This window comes from Xiphophorus hellerii, chromosome 4 (genome assembly GCF_003331165.1).
Source record: "Xiphophorus hellerii strain 12219 chromosome 4, Xiphophorus_hellerii-4.1, whole genome shotgun sequence".
NCBI classification, from domain to species: Eukaryota; Metazoa; Chordata; class Actinopteri; order Cyprinodontiformes; family Poeciliidae; genus Xiphophorus; species Xiphophorus hellerii.
In genome coordinates, this window is record NC_045675.1 from 23,724,838 (window position 1) to 23,745,719 (window position 20,882).

Here is a 20,882-nt window from a genome sequence, read left to right on the forward strand (position 1 = left end):
CCAGAAAGTGCTTCAAATCCCAATACCAAGCATTTATTTTAAAACGTATCCAAGTTATTCACATGTCTATGAGCTAAGCTGCGCTAAAAAGCTGTCTTGAATTATGTTATGAAATGTATTTGACCATTTCATAACATAATCTGAACACAGAGTCCGTAAAAAGCTTTCACCAGAAAGATATTACTAAAAATCCATAAAGCATCCATGAAATGTTTACACTACTTATTCTGATGAGGCTAGCAGTGGATGACTGATTTTAAAGACGAAGAAATTAAGAAATGTCCCCATTTGTTGTCGGTTCAGTCTTAATTTCAGCAGAGGGCTCGGTTTTCACCTCTGAATCCAAATCATTCTGACCAGCACATTTTTCCTCAGTTCCCTCTTCTTCTTTAAGGCCTCCACTCGGACTTTGTGTTGAAGTATTACCACAAGTTTCTTCCTCTGAGTCTTTCTCACTTCCTGACTCCGTGGAGGAATGTGTCTTTTCAGATGAGAGCCTTTTCTTTTTGTGTTTCTTTTTGCTCTTCTTGCTTTTCTTGGAGCGCTTGTGATGGCGGTAGGGTTTTGTACCATCAGAAGGACTTTTCTCTGATATCTTTGGGCTTCTTTCTTTGTGTCTCTTTTTTTCTCTACTTGTGCTTCTTGATCTCTCCCTTGTTTCTCTTCGAGGGTCCCCATCATCACCTCTGTCTCTGTATTTATTCTCCCCTTCTTTATCTCTACGCTGCTCTTTCTCTCTGCTTCTGCTCCTTGATCTGTCCCTACTCCTGCTCCGGTGCCGGTCCGTCCTCCTGTCACTGTGTCGCGACCTAGAAGACCACCTGTCTTCTCTGCGCTGGTGGGACGTCCTCCTCTCTCTGCTCCTGCTCCTCTCCCGGTCGTCCTCCCACCATCTGTGGGATCGCTCTGATCTTGCCGGGCTCCGGCTGCTGCGGCGCTGCCTCCGCGGTCGCTCCCTGTAGCGCTCCGAATGCCACTCGTCCCTGCGACTCCCCCTGATGCTGCGATCGGGGGACACCTGGAGGTCCCTGTCGGCCTCCCAGAATTCGTTGCCCGGGTTTCGAAATACATGCAGAAAGTTACAGTGTTTGCCTTTAGGGCACTTCTGTCTGTCAAACAGTCCTAACAAGAAAAAAACATGAAATAGTCAACACACTGAAACGAATGTTGCTTCTCCGCCCTTAAGGTGACATGTGAGAGCTAACTCACCACATATGGCGTTCTTCCACCGTGTAACAGGACAGATCTCACACTGAAGCTGCCGGCCTGCATACCACCTCCCGTTGAACTTCACAATGGCCTCTTTGCACATCTCCTCTCTGGACACGAAGCCAAGACAACAGGACAACATGTAATGGCTTCATACCACACTTGAGCTTTTCAACGAATTGTTTTCACAGCCGCAAATTTAACATGTTTCATGGCATACGTAGACAAGCACAAATATCTTAATGGTGAAGTTGAAGCAAAATAATTTAATTATAATAATTTCTTCTTCTTACAAAATATTTTTTTAAAATGTGGTGTGCATTTATATCAAGCCCATTTTACTTCGATACCCCCAAATAAAACCTATTAAACTCAACTGCCTTCACACCCAACGAGCAAACAGGGTCAACTTGTGTGCCGTTTAATCTCAGTATAAATGTTAGATGTTTGTTAGAGAATATTTGTGAAGAGGCATTCTCATAAAAGACCAAGAAACAAAGACGGGTCTGGGATACGACTGGAGAGTTAGGTAAAGTTTACATCAAAGCATGTTCATGTGTAAGAACAGCTGAGTCACAACCCAGATCTTGACACGATCCATATGAAAATGAGTAGCAAGACTTTAACATTGCTGTCAAATATTCTACATCAAGTCTGACATAAAAGAAGAATGGAAAAACAAACATCTAGTAACCTGCACACTGATGGCTATATGCTCAACAAAGTGTTGACTCAGAGAGTTGAATATAAATACACACACCATACTTTTTAGATTTTGAAACCAGGTATAATTTTCCTTCCACTTCACAATTATCAGTTATTCTGTGCACTATATCACATAAAATCTAAAAAAAAAAGTAGCAGTAAGCAGCTTAGAAAGACAAAATGAGAAACTTACGTGTCAAACTGAACGTAAACATTCCCTCTCAGATGTGGTTCATGATTGCAGCAGACCTAAAAGAAGAATGATCAGCGTACATTATAAACTAAAATATCCGAGAAAATCTGGTTTTCAGACCATTAAATACATTTTCAGTGAACACTCTTGTCTCCCGTCACCTTGAACTGCACCACTTTGCCGATGCTCTTGAACTCCGGCAGAACGTCGTGGTAAAACTCGAGGAAAGACTCCAGCAGCTCCTCCTCGCTGTGCTCCAAACAGGCATCCATGTCGTAATCGTCCCGCCGCGACTCCTCCATTCCAAACGTCTTGAACATACCGCGGACCAGCAGGGTCGGGCTGGAAGTCGGATAGATGTGCTTCCGAGAACACCTGCGCTTATGGATCGAAATAAACCACCACATACAAAGAATAGTCCCTTTAGGTAAAGCATTACTTGCAATATATTTTATATTTAACTCATATGCTATATTTTTAAAATAAAAATAAAAAAGACACAAGCAGAACCTGTCTCCAAATCGGCATGCTCCTGTCTTCAGGAAGAAAGGGCAGTTGGCAACGTCGCGCTCCGTTCCGAAGTTTTCCGAGTTTGTCGTAGCAGGAGCCTCGGGATTCATCCACGGTCCTCCATTTTCCAGCTAAAAAAAGACAACAAACGTTTGATTAACATAAGAAGTCAAAACACACATTTCAGCTTTGAGTCTTCAGTAGCACAAAGAGCTGACACTGGATTAAATACCACATTTTCTGTCTCCTACAGATATAAAAGGTTCCCTGCTCTTATAAGTGATACATATCTTTGTTTTTACCTGATTCTCGGCTTCATCCAACCTTTTCTGAACGGCCTCCTACAAATGTTTTAAACACACGATTTGTGAAAAACGTGAAGACGTCAACATACTGCAGCATATCTGTTATCGGGGGTTAAGAGTTCAATCACAAAGCCTGACAGGCACAAAAATCACCCAAGATATCAAGGAAACCCGACAGATGTGTCAATCAATTTTACATACAATCCCAAACAAAGTAAAAGATACATTCTTGATGTGAAAGCTGAAGGTGTAAGCTTTTTTTCGCTTTGAGTGTATCTTAGGTAAGGAACATGATGGTTACTTGTGCCACAAAGTCAAGGAAAAGTAATAATCATTCACAGAGCAAAAACGTGTTCATCTGATGAACTTATTGTATTATTTTACATTTTTTTGATAAGTTAGCAGCAGAGGATATGTTGCTTTTATTTTCTATCCTCCTGGAGTCCGTTTCACCTCTCTGTCGCGCTTCTCCCGCTGCTTCTGCTCCTTTTCCTCTTGTTCTCTCCTCTGCTGGGCCTCCCATTCCTCCTTTATCATTCGCTGTGAATTCAAGAACAGCAACCATTTGAAATCTGCATTTATGACACAGATCGCTTACCCATTTTGCCCGTTTGCTCACCAATATCCACAGAATTTGTGTTTGATGGGTGCAAAATAAACTGCAAAAGTTACATTTATTGTATATAAGATACCAAACAACAAAAATGAAGCACTACAGTGCAAAGCAATGTGAAATATTACCGTTTTCTGCCAGGAAAATTATTCTAAGTCCAATTTATTTATTGTTCAAAGATGTTGGCAACAGGGAGGGAAAAAAACAAATTCATGTCTGCGTGTTGTGACAGCAAAAAATTTGTGCAAACTGGCAACTAAGCTTCTTCCTTTCTACCTCATCAGGAAATTACCTCCTCCTCCTCTTTTCTTTTCCTTGCAGCTTCCTCCCTCTCTGTCCTCAGCCTGAATTCCTCCTGAGCCAGCCTCTCTCTTTCCAGCCACTCTTCATGTTGTCGCTGTCTGGAAAGCAAAAATACAGAATACAATTGAGGACTGATTTACTGAAGTTTTTGGCAGCTGCAGGACAGAAGTGTTGACCTACCTTTCATCCTCAGCAGCCTTGTCCCCCTCACTATCTCCTTCATTCGCCTCTTCCTCTTCTTCAGCGTCATTTTTCAATTCTACAATAAAGCACCAAAAGACTCAGCGTCCCATCGAGGCAACGACGAAATGAATGTTGTCAGTAAGTCTTAATAGGGTTTATACCACATTCTCTGGCTTGAGCAAGAGCTTGTCGTTTCCGTCTTCTTCTCTCCTTCCTCCCTGCAACTCTTCGCTGCTTCTGACTGCAGGTGTAAAAAAGCAACAACAAAACAGTAACATAAACACACCACACACAGCTGCAATAGAAGAGCCGTAGAGACAGTAAGCTCGACTCTGCTGGAAACAACTGACTAGGTGATGTTTTCTTATGTTGATGGACTGCAAGAACAGGGTGATGAAAACCGACATGCTTCAACGTGCTTTTGAAAATTGCCCAGTCCAGGGCAGCGATAGTTTGTATTTAAATAATTGGTCGACTTGTGTTTATAATGTAGCTTTTATTTACTACTTTTTTTTAAACAAGACAAAAGAATGAGTTTCAAACCTTAATGTAGAAGTAGAGACAAGAGGAGTAGTGGGGGCTGCCATTGAAGCTAGCCGCGGCTAGCTAAGCTAACGTTAGCAAACAACTCTATTTTAGAACGGGTTTTAATACTCTCCCTGATTAAGCTGCGAGTTCTTCTCGAGACCTTAGCTAATATAATCAGAATATGTACGTAATTGCATAATGAAAATAAATGCGATTATTCAATGTCTGTTGGCTACAGTCGAACTAGTCTTCTTCTTCTTTCTCTTTTGTTGGCTGTTAGTAAACAACCTTGTCGTTTACCGCCACCAACTGGCTTCGAGTGTAAACCACAATGTCACTCAAACCAAATAAACGACATAATATTAAAAAATAAAATAAAAACACATTAAATTAAATCCTCATAAAATTTGATACAAAATGTTCGTTTTGGAAATTGAAAGAAAACAAGAAAAACACTTTTGAATAATTTTCTTCTTTCTTTCTGATATTTTTAAATACAACAAATCATGTTCTATGGATTTATCCTTCTATTTTTATTTAATTTTTTTACTTTATGCCAGTTGGCAAACAACTTTCAGCTGTTAGTGTTATCGCCACCTTCTGAATTAGAGAATGGATCATAATCCATTTTCTATCATTAGACTCTTTCAAAAATAAAAATTAAAAACATCTGCGGAAGAGGATTGTTGCCACTGATGAAAAAAACATACGTTTCTTTCTTTTGCAGTGGCTCTAATCCTCCACTAAAACTAACTCCAAAACTGAATCAGCTGATTTTTTTATTTATTTTATGATTACAACTTATTTTTATGAAGTCTTATAATTAGTATTTCCCTCTCATTCTCTTAGTACAGTCTAAAAATGTATGTTTTACTCTTTCTACTCTCCAAAAATCATAGCAGGCAAAATCTTGTGCAAATGACAGAAAGAGGCTCTGGAAAGTACTTCCCTTTTTTGCCAATCCAAAGACTAAATAAACAAAAGAATTGTTTAAGCATTTTTAATAAAAAAAATGTTTTCAGTAGTTATTCTCACAAAATCCCATTTATATTCTTATCTTGCACTGTTTATAAATTTTGCCATTGAAATGCCCTACAATGAACACACACACATTGTTTTTACATATATATTCAATTCATCATATTTCATATTTATTTTACAAACACATGCCCACAACAGTTATTTGACCAATCCAATAATTTAAAAGATTGCTCTGGGGAATACATTCATTATAGTGACTGACTTTGGATGGACATGTAGAATTTATGCAAACAAAAAGACATCAGAGATAAAAAATAAAAAATGTTCCTGTCCATTTTATGAAACAACGGTAAACAAGCAAGTTTTAATTGAAATCAATAGATAAAGTTGAAGTTGTCCATAAATCTTTGTTTTATCCATATTGGGGTGATATTGTGGTATTTGAAAGGAATGCATCAGCAAGTAGTTCTGACTTAAATTAACCTCTATTGCTTTAAGAATTGGATTCAAATGGAAAGACACAAAAACACAAGTTATTTCTTTGCCAATTCAAATCTTAAGCCCATAAAGCAAATACTTTAGTTGACAAAGACACTGAATATATTAGGACAAATAGTTTAAAAACCACAAACATATTTTTAACTACACAAAATACACTCCATCACATTTACAGCATAAACAACCAGGCATGGCACTGATTCAGTTTCCTGTTTAGCACACACTTTGAAGAGGGTGGAGGAACCCCAGCTCCAAAACCAGAAACTGTGGGTAAATGCAAATATAAATCAGGGCTTTGCGAGTTATTCTGGCTTTTTTAAGGCTTTTTGCCCTCTGTAGTGTGCCTCGTCTGTCTCAGAGGTGCAGAGTCATTGTGTTTTTTTCTCTCCCTTTGGCTTGAGGAAGAAGACTGGCTGCGTGCAGCAACGGTAGCACAAAGCATGAGGCACAAGAGCGTACAGGACATTAACAAGCAAGAAGACAAGCTGACTGTCAGCTGGTACTCTGTAAGAGAACGGTGTCCGTGTGTGAAGGGAGGCACCGATGTGAGAGAACTGGGCCTGTAAAACAGAGCAGAAAAAGACGCATGAGAAAGAAATTACAGTGAGGAACAAGCAGGGGCTAGGATTTTTTTTAAATTACATGAAACTTTAGACATTTAAGGATGTAAAATGCAAAGTTAAAGCAAACGAGATTTATAGAAGCTGTTGCCTAAAAAAAAAAGAAACAATGTCAGGCCTGATAGCAGCTTCTCCACATCTCAGGTATTCTCAGAGTTGACTCCAGAGCTGATTATTGGGGCCTGCCATGCAAAGCAATGGCAGGAACCTATTACTATTGTCGGAGAAAGTGTTTCTTTAATTGGGGCCTGCCATGCAAAGCAATGGCAGGAACCTATTGCTATTCTCCCAATTCTTTATTTTTCATCCGTAACCGTTAATGCGGCTTGTACTGCTGCGTGCACACCTACAAATGAGGTATCAAAACGTGCAGAAAATTCACGCCATTCCAGCTATTACTTTTGGTGGGATTTGGGCTTAACGTGGCGACATAATTCGCAAAAAACTACGAAAAAAACCCCATTATAAGTCAATGGGAAAAATCCTAGAAATACCCTATTTTTGAGGATTTTCTGTGTCGTCACGAATTCACGTAGAAATGCCATTCAAATTTCATTTTGTAGATACGTCTGTGATCTCTTCGAAAGTGAAGACGGCTCGTCGATACCAATTACGGTTTGTCCACAATTTGTCTCTAAGAGACCCAAAGTTTCTCATTTTTCCTAAAATTAGAGTGCGTCTCTCACTGATTAGAGTGAGAAATCAAGAGAACTTTTTCACCCCAAAATAATTTTGAAATCGCCATCACGCCCACAAATATCGCACGATTGGTATCAAAATCGGTCCTGACATTGATACGCATGTCTGCTCCGGTAAAATGTTTTCGAAATTTATCTAGATCGTACGGTTTTCTGTCACGGTGCTTCAGAGCAAAGTCATGCGACAGGATTTTCTAGGCTGTCTCAGGCTCTGTCACTAACAGTTCACACCTTGGTGAGAAACTTATTTAACATAGCAACGGAACTCAAGAGGCTATTGGCTGCTGATTAGGACTACAAATACGCATCACTGTAGTTCTATCTATAGTGGAACCCTCAGTTGAAACAGATCAGGACTGAACTGGCCTTTAGAACTACTTGCTGCTATGGGCTGTATATAACTGATTTAACTCAGTAACTGTTACACATGGGATTAGTTTGGAACTTTAAAATTAAGCATAATAATAATTTCAAAATAAAAGCCTTGAATATAACAAAAATTCCAAAATAAAAGCCTTGAATATTTTTACATGACGTAATTGCTCTTTTTGGCTTTATTTGACTTTTTCATCCAAAGCACTGTTACACATGGTATTAGTTTGGAACTTTGAAATGAAGCATACTGAAAATTTCAAAATAAAAGCCTTGAGAAGTTTTACATGAGATTATTGCTGTTTTGAGCATTATATAACTGATTTTATACAATGACTGTTATTCATGGGATTAGGTTGGCCCTTTGAAATGAAGTTTAACAAAAATTCCGAAATAAAAGCCTTTAATATTTTTACATCAACTACTTGCGTTTTCAGCATTATATAACTGATTTAACCCAATGACTATTACACATGGGATTAGTTTGGCCCTTTGAAATGAAGCTTAACAAAAATTTCAAAATAAAAGCCTTTAATATTTTTAAATCAACTACTTGTGTTTTGAGCATTATATAACTGATTTACCCAATGACTATTAGACATGGGTTTATTGGGACAATAAAAATTAAGCTTAATGAAAATTTCAAAATAAAAGCCTTTAATATTTTTAAATCAACTACTTGTGTTTTCAGCATTATATAACTGATTTAACCCAATGACTATTACACATGGGATTAGTTTGGCCCTTTCAAATGAAGTTTAACAAAACTTCCAAAATAAAAGCCTTGAGAAAATTTTAAATCTTACTGAATGGTGCACGTCCACCTTACTTAACGTTCTTGTGATTCTCCACATGCTATTGATTACGTTGCAGCGTTCTTTAGCATCGATGCTAATTTGTAGCGTGACAACACCGGGCCCAAACCGACGGGCACGCCTTGGCAGGCCCCGGCTAAATTTCTTCCGAAATTTTCTAGTTGGGGCCTGCCATGCAAAGCAATGGCAGGAACCTATTGCTATTGTCGGAGAAAGTGTTTCTTTATTGGGGCCTGCCATGCAAAGCAATGGCAGGAACCTATTGTTATTGTCGGAGAAAGTGTTTCTTTATTCTTCTTTATTTTTCTTCCGTAACCATTAATGCGGCTCATACCGCTTGGTGCACACCTACAAATGAGGTATCAAAACCTGCAGAAAATTCACGCCTGCCATGCAAAGCAATGGCAGGAACCTATTGTTATTGTCGGAGAAAGTGTTTCTTTATTGGGGCCTGCCATGCAAAGCAATGGCAGGAACCTATTGTTATTGTCGGAGAAAGTGTTTCTTTATTGGGGCCTGCCATGCAAAGCAATGGCAGGAACCTATTACTCTACACCCAACAAGCGTCTCTTTATTATTGGGGCCTGCCATGCAAAGCAATGGCAGGAACCTATTACTCTACACCCAACAAAGTGTCTCTTTAATATTATTGGGGCCTGCCATGCAAAGCAATGGCAGGAACCTATTACTCTACACCCAACAAAGTGTCTCTTTAATATTATTATAATTCTTTATTTTTCTTCCGTAACCGTTAATGCGGCTCATACCGCTGGGTGCACACCTACAAATGAGGTATCAAAACGTGCAGAAAATTCACGCCATTGGAGCTATTACTTCTGGTGGGATTTGGGCTTAACGTGGCGACATAATTCGCAAAAAACTACGAAAAAAACCCCATTATAACTCAATGGGAAAAATCCTAGAAATACCCTATTTTTGAGGATTTGCTGTGTCGTCACAAATTCACCTAGAAATGCCATTCAAATTTCATTTTGTAGATACGTCTGTGATCTCTTCGAAAGTGAAGACGGCTCGTCGATACCAGTTACGGTTTGTCCACAATTTGCCTCTAAGCGACCCAAAGTTTCTCATTTTTCCTAAAGTTAGAGTGCGTCTCTGGCTGCTTAGAGTGAGAGATGAAGACAACTTTTTCAGCCCAAATCATTTTTGAAATCGCCATCACGCCCACAAATATCGCACGATTAGTATCAAAATCGGTCCTCACATTGATACGCCTGTCTGCTCCGGTAAAATGTTTTCGAAATTTATCTAGACCGTACGGTTTTCTGTCACGGTGCTTCAGAGCAAAGTCATGCGACAGGATTTTCTGAGGCTCTCAGGCTGTTTCACTAACACTTCACACCTTGGTGTGAAACTTATTTAACATAGCAACGGAACTCAAGAGGCTATTGGCTGCTGATTTGGACTACAAATACGCATCATTGTAGTTCTATCTATAGTGAAACCCTCAGTTGAAACAGATCAGGACTGAACTGGCCTTTAGAACTACTTGCTGCTATGGGCTGTATATAACTGATTTAACTCAGTAACTGTTACACATGGGATTAGTTTGGCCCTTTGAAATGAAGCTTAACAAAAATTTTAAAATAAAAGCCTTGAATATTTTTACATCAGAAAATTGCTCTTTTGAGCTGTATATAACTGATTTAACCCAGCAATTGTTACACATGGGATTAGTGTGGCAATTTAAAATTAAGCTTGATGAAAATTTCAAAATAAAAGCCTTGAATATTTTTACATCAGGTCATTGCTCTTTTTGGCTTTATTTGACTTTTTCATCCAAAGCACTGTTACACATGGTATTAGTTTGGCCCTTTGAAATGAAGCATACTGAAAATTTCAAAATAAAAGCCTTGAATATTTTTACATGACGTAATTGCTCTTTTTGGCTTTATTTGACTTTTTCATCCAAAGCACTGTTACACATGGTATTAGTTTGGCCCTTTGAAATGAAGCATACTGAAAATTTCAAAATAAAAGCCTTGAATATTTTTACATGACGTAATTGCTCTTTTTGGCTTTATTTGACTTTTTCATCCAAAGCACTGTTACACATGGTATTAGTTTGGCCCTTTGAAATGAAGCATACTGAAAATTTCAAAATAAAAGCCTTGAATATTTTTACATGACGTAACTGCTCTTTTTGGCTTTATTTGACGTTTTCATCCAAAGCACTGATAAACATAGGATTAGTTTGGCGCTTTGAAATGAAGCTTAACAAACATTTCAAAATAAAAGCCTTGAATATTTTTACATCAGCTACTTGTGTTTTGAGCATTATATAACTATTTTAACCCAATGACTGTTACGCATGGGATTAGTTTGGCCCTTTGAAATGAAGTTTAACAAAACTTCCAAAATAAAAGCCTTGACAACATTTTAAATCATACTGAATGGTGCACGTCCGCCTCGCTTAACGTTCTTGCGGTTCTCCGCGTGCCACTGATTACGTCGCGGCGTTCTTTAGCGTCGACGCCGATTTGTGGCGTGACGACGCCGGGCCCAAACCCGATGGGCGCGCCTTGGCAGGCCCCGGCTAAATTTCTTCCGAAATTTTCTAGTTATAATTCTTTATTTTTCTTCCGTAACCGTTAATGCGGCTCATACCGCTGGGTGCACACCTACAAATGAGGTATCAAAACGTGCAGAAAATTCACGCCATTGGAGCTATTACTTCTGGTGGGATTTGGGCTTAACGTGGCGACATAATTCGCAAAAAACTACGAAAAAAACCCCATTATAACTCAATGGGAAAAATCCTAGAAATACCCTATTTTTGAGGATTTGCTGTGTCGTCACAAATTCACCTAGAAATGCCATTCAAATTTCATTTTGTAGATACGTCTGTGATCTCTTCGAAAGTGAAGACGGCTCGTCGATACCAGTTACGGTTTGTCCACAATTTGCCTCTAAGCGACCCAAAGTTTCTCATTTTTCCTAAAGTTAGAGGGCTTCTCTCGCTGATTAGAGTGAGAGATCAAGACAACTTTTTCAACCCAAATCATTTTTGAAATCGCCATCACGGCCACAAATATCGCACGATTAGTATCAAAATCGGTCCTGACATTGATACGCCTGTCTGCTCCGGTTAAATGTTTTCGAAATTTATCTAGACCGTACGGTTTTCTGTCACGGTGCTTCAGAGCAAAGTCATGCGACAGGATTTTCTGAGGCTCTCAGGCTGTCTCACTGACACTTCACACCTTGGTGTGAAACTTATTTAACATAGCAACGGATCTCAAGAGGCTATTGGCTGCTGATTTGGACTACAAATACGCATCATTGTAGTTCTATCTATCCTCAGTTGAAACAGATCAGGACTTAACTGGCCTTTATAACTACTTGCTGCTATGGGCTGTATATAACTGATTTAACTCAGTAACTGTTACACATGGGATTAGTTTGGCCCTTTGAAATGAAGCTTAACAAAAATTTCAAAATAAAAGCCTTGAATATTTTTACATCAGAAAATTGCTCTTTTGAGCTGTATATAACTGATTTAACCCAGCAATTGTTACACATGGGATTAGTGTGGCAATTTAAAATTAAGCTTGATGAAAATTTCAAAATAAAAGCCTTGAATATTTTTACATCAGGTCATTGCTCTTTTTGGCTTTATTTGACTTTTTCATCCAAAGCACTGTTACACATGGTATTAGTTTGGCCCTTTGAAATGAAGCATACTGAAAATTTCAAAATAAAAGCCTTGAATATTTTTACATGACGTAATTGCTCTTTTTGGCTTTATTTGACTTTTTCATCCAAAGCACTGTTACACATGGTATTAGTTTGGCCCTTTGAAATGAAGCATACTGAAAATTTCAAAATAAAAGCCTTGAATATTTTTACATGACGTAATTGCTCTTTTTGGCTTTATTTGACTTTTTCATCCAAAGCACTGTTACACATGGTATTAGTTTGGCCCTTTGAAATGAAGCATACTGAAAATTTCAAAATAAAAGCCTTGAATATTTTTACATGACGTAACTGCTCTTTTTGGCTTTATTTGACGTTTTCATCCAAAGCACTGATAAACATAGGATTAGTTTGGCGCTTTGAAATGAAGCTTAACAAACATTTCAAAATAAAAGCCTTGAATATTTTTACATCAGCTACTTGTGTTTTGAGCATTATATAACTATTTTAACCCAATGACTGTTACGCATGGGATTAGTTTGGCCCTTTGAAATGAAGTTTAACAAAACTTCCAAAATAAAAGCCTTGACAACATTTTAAATCGTACTGAATGGTGCACGTCCGCCTCGCTTAACGTTCTTGCGGTTCTCCGCGTGCCACTGATTACGTCGCGGCGTTCTTTAGCGTCGACGCCGATTTGTGGCGTGACGACGCCGGGCCCAAGCCCGACGGGCGCGCCTTGGCAGGCCCCGGCTAAATTTCTTCCGAAATTTTCTAGTTATAGTTCTTTATTTTTCTTCCGTAACCGTTAATGCGGCTCATACCGCTGGGTGCACACCTACAAATGAGGTATCAAAACGTGCAGAAAATTCACGCCATTGTTGCTATTACTTTTGGTGGGATTTGGGCTTAACGTGGCGACATAATTCGCAAAAAACTACGAAAAAAACCCCATTATAAGTCAATGGGAAAAATCCTGGAAATACCCTATTTTTGAGGATTTTCTGTGTCGTCACTAATTCACGTAGAAATGCCATTCAAATTTCATTTTGTAGATACGTCTGTGATCTCTTCGAAAGTGAAGACGGCTCGTCGATACCAGTTACGGTTTGTCCACAATTTGCCTCTAAGCGACCCAAAGTTTCTCATTTTTTCTAAAGTTAGAGTGCTTTTCTCGCTGATTAGAGTGAGAGATCAAGACAACTTTTTCAACCCAAATCATTTTTGAAATCGCCATCACGCCCACAAATATCGCACGATTAGTATCAAAATCGGTCCTGACATTGATACGCCTGTCTGCTCCGGTAAAATCTTTTCGAAATTTATCTAGATCGTACGGTTTTCTGTCACGGTGCTTCAGAGCAAAGTCATGCGACAGGATTTTCTGAGGCTGTCTGAGGCTCTCTCCCATGTATTTGAATAGAATTTCAGATCTGGGCACAACATTTCTTTCTCTCATCGCTGTAAATGCTCTGAGTGAGGTACAGATATGAATCTCGGGACTATCGCAGAAGACACATTGAACTGTCATACGCTTAAAACGCTTTTCGAATATGTATTACGGTTCCCGACCAGGAAGGATTTGTTTCCAATGCTTTTTGTCAGTAAAACGTGTTTGCTCAAACACACAATTGTGTGTTTGACAGCTCAGAGCTCAGAGCTCACACCCTGCTGAGACCATTATTTGCCATAGCAACGGATCTCAAGAGGCTATTGGCTGCTGGTTTGGACTACAGATACGCATCATTGTAGTTCTATCTATAGTGGAACCCTCAGTTGAAACAGATCAGGACTGAACTGGCCTTTAGAACTATTTGCTGCTATGGGCTGTATATAACTGATTTAACTCAGGAACTGTTACACATGGTATTAGTTTGGAACTTTAAAATGGAGCATAATAATAATTTCAAAATAAAAGCCTTGAATATTTTTACATCATGTAATTGCTGTTTTTGGCTTTGTATGACTTTTTCATCCAAAGCACTGTTACACATGGGATTAGTTCGGAACTTTAAAATGGAGCATAATAATAATTTCAAAATAAAAGCCTTGAAAATTTTTACATGACGTAATTGCTCTTTTTGGCTTTATTTGACTTTTTCATCCAAAGCACTCTTACACATGGTATTAGTTCAGAACTTTAAAATGAAGCATACTGAAAATTTCAAAATAAAAGCCTTGAATATTTTTACATCATGTAATTGCTCTTTTTGGCTTTATTTGACTTTTTCATCCAAAGCACTGTTACACATGGTATTAGTTTGGCCCTTTGAAATGAAGCTTAACAAAAATTTCAAAATAAAAGCCTTGAATATTTTTACATCAACTACTTGCGTTTTCAGCATTATATAACTGATTTAACCCAATGACCATTACACATGGGATTAAAATAGACTGTTTTGCATGAGCAGCAGATAGATCCTCTATTGCACATGTGTCAAACTCAAGGCCCGCGGGCCACATGTGGCCGGCTACGTCATTTTATGTGGCCCTCTCCCCCCTACCACCGTTTTACAGCCCCATTGATTGACTTAAAATAGGTTTTGAGCACGAATTGACTACAAACTACATATCCCATAATGCCTTCCGATTCTTACCAACCAACATTACGGCTTCTCGCCACTAGAGTGCAGCAGAGTCACCTCAAGCTGATTATTAATTTTCCCAGCGAATAAAACTGAAACATCGACAAGCTAAGAAGCTAAAGAGCGAAGTTCCGTGATGTTTCAATCGAGGACTTTTACCGTCTACTGCCCCCTGATTTGATGCCACAGCTTCGACTCCATGCAGCTCGTGTTTTGTCCACGTTTGGAAGCACCTATCTGTGCGAACAGATGTTTTCAATAATGACTTTAAACAAGACCAAGCACAGATCGCGCATTACTGACGAAAACCTACACGCCGTTTTGCGGATTGCCACAGCACCAGAACTAAAACCAGACATCGACGAACTGACCAGGGGAAAACGGTGCCAGACATCCGGCCAGAAAACATTGGTAAGCACAAACAAACTACATTTAAATAGAATGAATGTAAAACCAAAACTCAGTATACTGGAATATGCATATAGTTTATTGATTTTGCTTGTGTTTTGTTTATTTACAGAACACAACACAATGAGGATGTGTGTGAGTTGGTGACAGGGTGAAGAGGGATCAGCGTTGTGTTCAAGGACAGGCAACGTCACCTCATTGTTTTGTTCTTATGTGAAATGCATGTTCGTTGTGTAATAAATAACGAAAAAGTTTTGTGAATGAAGTTGAGAGTTAATATCAAAACTTGTTTTTTATTATTTGTCTGCTTATCTTCAAAGCAGACAAAGAATAATTTTCCCAGCGAATAAAACTGAAACATCGACAAGCTAACGAGCTAAAGAGCGTAGTTTAGCTGAGCAGTTTAAAAATACTGAGCATATTTTTAAACTGCTCAGTTTAAAAATACTGTAATTTTTAAACTGAGCAGTAATTTTACATCCATGCAAACTCAAATGTAATATTTAAAACTTGAATACATAAAATCAGTTATTTAACAATATGAGGTGTTGTTTAAAAATAAAAAAGATAGCAATTTCTTTTTATTGCAGAGACATTAGATTCTTAAATTTATGGTATTCTTTAAATGTTGTAATTTTGGTTCATTGTAAACTTTACCTGTAAAAAGTTTGTAGAAATCTTTAACATAAGGTCAATATATATTTTTAAACTGTGATATGTTGTGTGTGTGTGCGTTATTGAAAATTTATATTTGTGACAATCATTAGGTAAATGCTAATGAACTGCCTTCCTGCAGTTTATGAGCATTGAACTGTTACTAAACAGTTCAATGCAAGGTTCATTAGCGTTAGCATTTTAGCTTCAATAAGCTATTAGCTATTTATTTTACTTTTTAGCAATGTTTAGTATACTGAATGGAGTAAATCAATTACAGAAAATATCCTAGTGATTTCCCACATACTGATGAAAGCAATGACGCTAACATTAGCGTTTCTGCTGATTTTAGCTGATATACTTACTTTATAATACTGAATGGTGCACGTCCGCCTTACTTAACGTTCTTGCGATTCTCCGCGTGCCACTGATTACGTTGCGGCGTTCTTTAGCATCGATGCCGATTTGTAGCGTGACGACGCCGGGCCCAGAGCCACGGGCGCGCCTTGGCAGGCCCCGGCTAAATTTCTTCCGAAATTTTCTAGTTGGGGCCTGCCATGCAAAGCAATGGCAGGAACCTATTACTATTGTCGGAGAGAAGCGTCTCTTTAATCTTTATTTTTCTTCCGTAACCGTTAATGCGGCTCGTACCGCTGGGTGCACACCTACAAATGAGGTATCAAAACGTGCAGAAAATTCACACCATTGGAGCTATTACTTCTGGTGGGATTTGGGCTTAACGTGGCGACATAATTCGCAAAAAACTACGAAAAAAAACCCATTATAAGTCAATGGGAAAAATCCTAGAAATACCCTATTTTTGAGGATTTGCTGTGTCGTCACAAATTCACCTAGAAATGCCATTCAAATTTCATTTTGTAGATACGTCTGTGATCTCTTCGAAAGTGAAGACGGCTCGTCGATACCAGTTATGGTTTGTCCACAATTTGCCTCTAAGCGACCCAAAGTTTCTCATTTTTGCTCAAATTAGAGTGACAGCCGATCTAGGTTCAGATCTGGGCACAACATTTCTTTCTCTCATCGCTGTAAATGCTCTGAGTGAGGTACAGATATGAATCTCGGGACTATCGCAGAAGACACATTGCCCTCTCATACGCTCGAAACGCTTTTCGAATATGTATTACGGTTCCCGAACAAGAAGGATTTGTTTCCAATGCTTTTTTGTCAGTAAAACGTGTTTGCTCAAACACACAATTGTGTGTTTGAGAGCTCAGAGCTCAGAGCTCACACCCTGCTGAGACCATTATTTACCATAGCAACGGATCTCAAGAGGCTATTGGCTGCTGGTTAGGACTACGAATACGCATCACTGTAGTTCTATCTACCCTCAGTTGAAACAGATCAGGACTGAGAACTGGCCTTTAGAACTACCTGCTGCTATGGGCTGTATATAACTGATTTAACTCAGTAACTGTTACACATGGGATTAGTTTGGAACATTAAAATTAAGCATACTGAAAATTTCAAAATAAAAGCCTTGAATATTGTTACATCATGTAATTGCTCTTTTTGGCTTTGTATGACTTTTTCATCCAAAGCAATGTTACACATGGGATTAGTTCGGAACTTTAAAATGGAGCATAATAATAATTTCAAAATAAAAGCCTTGAATATTTTTACATCAGGTAATTGCTGTTTTTGGCTTTATGTGACTTTTTCATCCAAAGCACTGTTACACGTGGTATTAGTTTGGCCCTCTGAAATGAAGCATACTGAAAATTTCAAAATAAAAGCCTTGAATATTTTTACATCATGTAATTGCTGTTTTTGGCTTTGTATGACTTTTTCATCCAAAGCACTGTTACACATGGGATTAGTTCGGAACTTTAAAATGGAGCATAATAATAATTTCAAAATAAAAGCCTTGAATATTTTTACATCATGTAATTGCTGTTTTTGGCTTTGTATGACTTTTTCATCCAAAGCACTGTTACACATGGGATTAGTTCGGAACTTTAAAATGGAGCATAATAATAATTTCAAAATAAAAGCCTTGAATATTTTTACATCATGTAATTGCTCTTTTTGGCTTTATTTGACTTTTTCATCCAAAGCACTGTTACACATGGTATTAGTTTGGCCCTTTGAAATGAAGCATAATGAAAATTTCAAAATAAAAGCCTTGAATATTTTTACATGACGTAATTGCTCTTTTTGCCTTTATTTGACTTTTTCATCCAAAGCACTCTTACACCTGGTATTAGTTCAGAACTTTAAAATGAAGCATACTGAAAATTTCAAAATAAAAGCCTTGAATATTTTTACATCAGGTAATTGCTCTTTTTGGCTTTATGTGACTTTTTTATCCAAAGCACTGTTACACAATGGAATAGTTTGGCCCTCTGAAATGAAGCATACTGAAAATTTCAAAATAAAAGCCTTGAATATTTTTACGTCATGTAATTGCTCTTTTTGGCCGTATATGACTTTTTCATCCAAAGCAATGTTACACATGGGATTTGTTCGGAACTTTAAAATGGAGCATAATAATAATTTCAAAATAAAAGCCTTGAATATTTTTACATCAGGTAATTGCGCTTTTTGGCTTTATGTGACTTTTTTATCCAAAGCACTGTTACACAATGGAATAGTTTGGCCCTCTGAAATGAAGCATACTGAAAATTTCAAAATAAAAGCCTTGAATATTTTTACATCATGTAATTGCTCTTTTTGGCCGTATATGACTGTTTCATCCAAAGCACTGTTACACATGGGATTAGTTCGGAACTTTAAAATGGAGCATAATAATAATTTAAAAATAAAAGCCTTGAATATTTTTACATCAGGTAATTGCGCTTTTTGGCTTTATGTGACTTTTTCATCCAAAGCACTGTTACACATGGGATTAGTTCGGAACTTTAAAATGGAGCATAATAATAATTTCAAAATAAAAGCCTTGCATATTTTTACATCAGGTAATTGCGCTTTTTGGCTTTATGTGACTTTTTTATCCAAAGCACTGTTACACATGGGATTCGTTCAGAACTTTAAAATGGAGCATACTGAAAATTTCAAAATAAAAGCCTTGAGAATTTTTACATGAGATTATTGCTGTTTTGAGCACTATATAACTGATTTTATCCAATGACTGTTATTCATGGGATTAGGTTGGCCCTTTGAAATGAAGTTTAACTAAACTTCCAAAATAAAAGCCTTGACAAAAATTTTAAATCGTACTGAATGGTGCACGTCCGCCTTACTTAACGTTCTTGTGGTTCTCCGCGTGCCATTGATTATGTTGCGGCGTTCTTTAGCGTCGATGCCAATTTGTAGCATGACGACGCCGGGCCCAAACCCCACGGGCGCGCCTTGGCAGGCCCCGGCTAAATTTCTTCCGAAATTTTCTAGTTCTTCTTTATTTTTCTTCCGTAACCGTTAATGCGGCTCATACCGCTTGGTGCACACCTACAAATGAGGTATCAAAACCTGCAGAAAATTCACGCCATTCCAGCTATTACTTCTGGTGGGATTTGGGCTTAACGTGGCGACATAATTCGCAAAAAACTACGAAAAAAACCCCATTATAAGTCAATGGGAAAAATCCTAGAAATACCCTATTTTTGAGGATTTTCTGTGTCGTCACAAATTCACCTAGAAATGCCATTCAAATGTCATTTTGTAGATACGTCTGTGATCTCTTCGAAAGTGAAGACGGCTCGTCGATACCAGTTACGGTTTGTCCACAATTTGCCTCTGAGCGACCCAAAGTTTCTCATTTTTCTTCAAATTACAGTGACAGCCCATCTCGGTTCATATCTGGGCACAACATTTCTTTCTCTCATCACTGTAAATGCTCTGAGTGAGGTACAGATATGAATCTCGGGACTATCGCAGAAGACACATTGAACTGTCATACGCTTAAAACGCTTTTCGAATATGTATTACGGTTCCCGAACAAGAAGGATTTGTTTCCAATGCTTTTTTTCAGTAAAGTGTGTTTGCTCAAACACACTTGTGTGTTTGAGAGCTCAGAGCTCAGAGCTCACACCCTGCTGAGACCATTATTTGCCATAGCAACGGAACTCAAGAGGCTATTGGCTGCTGGTTAGGACTACGAATACGCATCGCTGTAGTTCTATCTATCCTCAGTTGAAACAGATCAGGACTGAACTGGCCTTTACAACTAATTGCTGCTTTGGGCTGTATATAACTGATTTAACTCAGTAACTGTTACACATGGGATTAGTTTTACACTTTAAAATTAAGCATATTGAAAATTTCACAATAAAAGCCCTGAATATTTTTACATGACGTAATTGCTCTTTTTTGGCTTTATTTGACTTTTTCATCCAAAGCACTGTTACACATGGTATTAGTTTGGCCCTTTAAAATGAGGCTTAACAAAAATTTCAAAATAAAAGCCCTGAATATTTTTACATGACGTAATTGCTCTTTTTTGGCTTTATTTGACTTTTTCATCCAAAGCACTGTTACACATGGTATTAGTTCAGAACTTTAAAATGAAGCATACTGAAAATTTCAAAATAAAATCCTTGCATATTTTTACATCATGTAATTGCTCTTTTTGGCTTTATATGACTTTTTCATCCAAAGCACTGTTACACATGGGATTAGTTTGTAACTTTAAAATGAAGCATACTGAAAATTTCAAAATAAAAGCCTTGAATATTTTTACATCATGTAATTGCTCTTTTTGGCTTTATTTGACTTTTTCATCCAAAGCACTGTTACACATGGTATTAGTTTGGAACTTTAAAATGGAGTATAATAATAATTTCAAAATAAAAGCCTTGAATATTTTTACATCATGTAATTGCTGTTTTTGGCTTTGTATGACTTTTTCATCCAAAGCACTGTTACACATGGGATTAGTTCGGAACTTTAAAATGAAACATACTGAACATTTCAAAATAAAAGCCTTGAATATTTTTACATCATGTAATTGCTCTTTTTGGCTTTATTTGACTTTTTCATCCAAAGCACTGTTACACATGGGATTAGTTTGGCCCTTTGAAATGAAGCATACTGAAAATTTTAAAATAAAAGCCTTGAATATTTTTACA

At 37.8% G+C, this 20,882-nt stretch overlaps 2 protein-coding genes across 7 annotated transcripts in view; both read right to left on the minus strand.

Moving 5' to 3' along the window:
- Positions 1–11: 11 nt before the first annotated feature.
- On the minus strand, positions 12–4,536 carry zrsr2 (zinc finger (CCCH type), RNA-binding motif and serine/arginine rich 2). Its single transcript, XM_032560855.1, is given in 11 exon segments — positions 12–1,122; positions 1,210–1,319; positions 2,108–2,163; positions 2,269–2,482; positions 2,618–2,748; positions 2,920–2,958; positions 3,376–3,462; positions 3,828–3,936; positions 4,019–4,097; positions 4,183–4,281; positions 4,284–4,536. Coding segments are annotated over 11 exon segments (1,920 nt in total). The 5' UTR covers positions 4,429–4,536; the 3' UTR covers positions 12–271.
- A 1,138-nt stretch (positions 4,537–5,674) lies between these two features.
- LOC116719198 (transmembrane 6 superfamily member 1) overlaps positions 5,675–20,882 on the minus strand; it is a 58,676-nt gene continuing 43,468 nt past the window's right edge. For all 6 annotated transcript variants that reach the window (XM_032561645.1, XM_032561644.1, XM_032561646.1 and 3 more), the window contains one exon: positions 5,675–6,588. In XM_032561645.1, the coding sequence (XP_032417536.1) occupies positions 6,397–6,588 (192 nt within the window). In that variant the 3' untranslated portion in view covers positions 5,675–6,396. The remainder of the gene's footprint in view (positions 6,589–20,882) is intronic.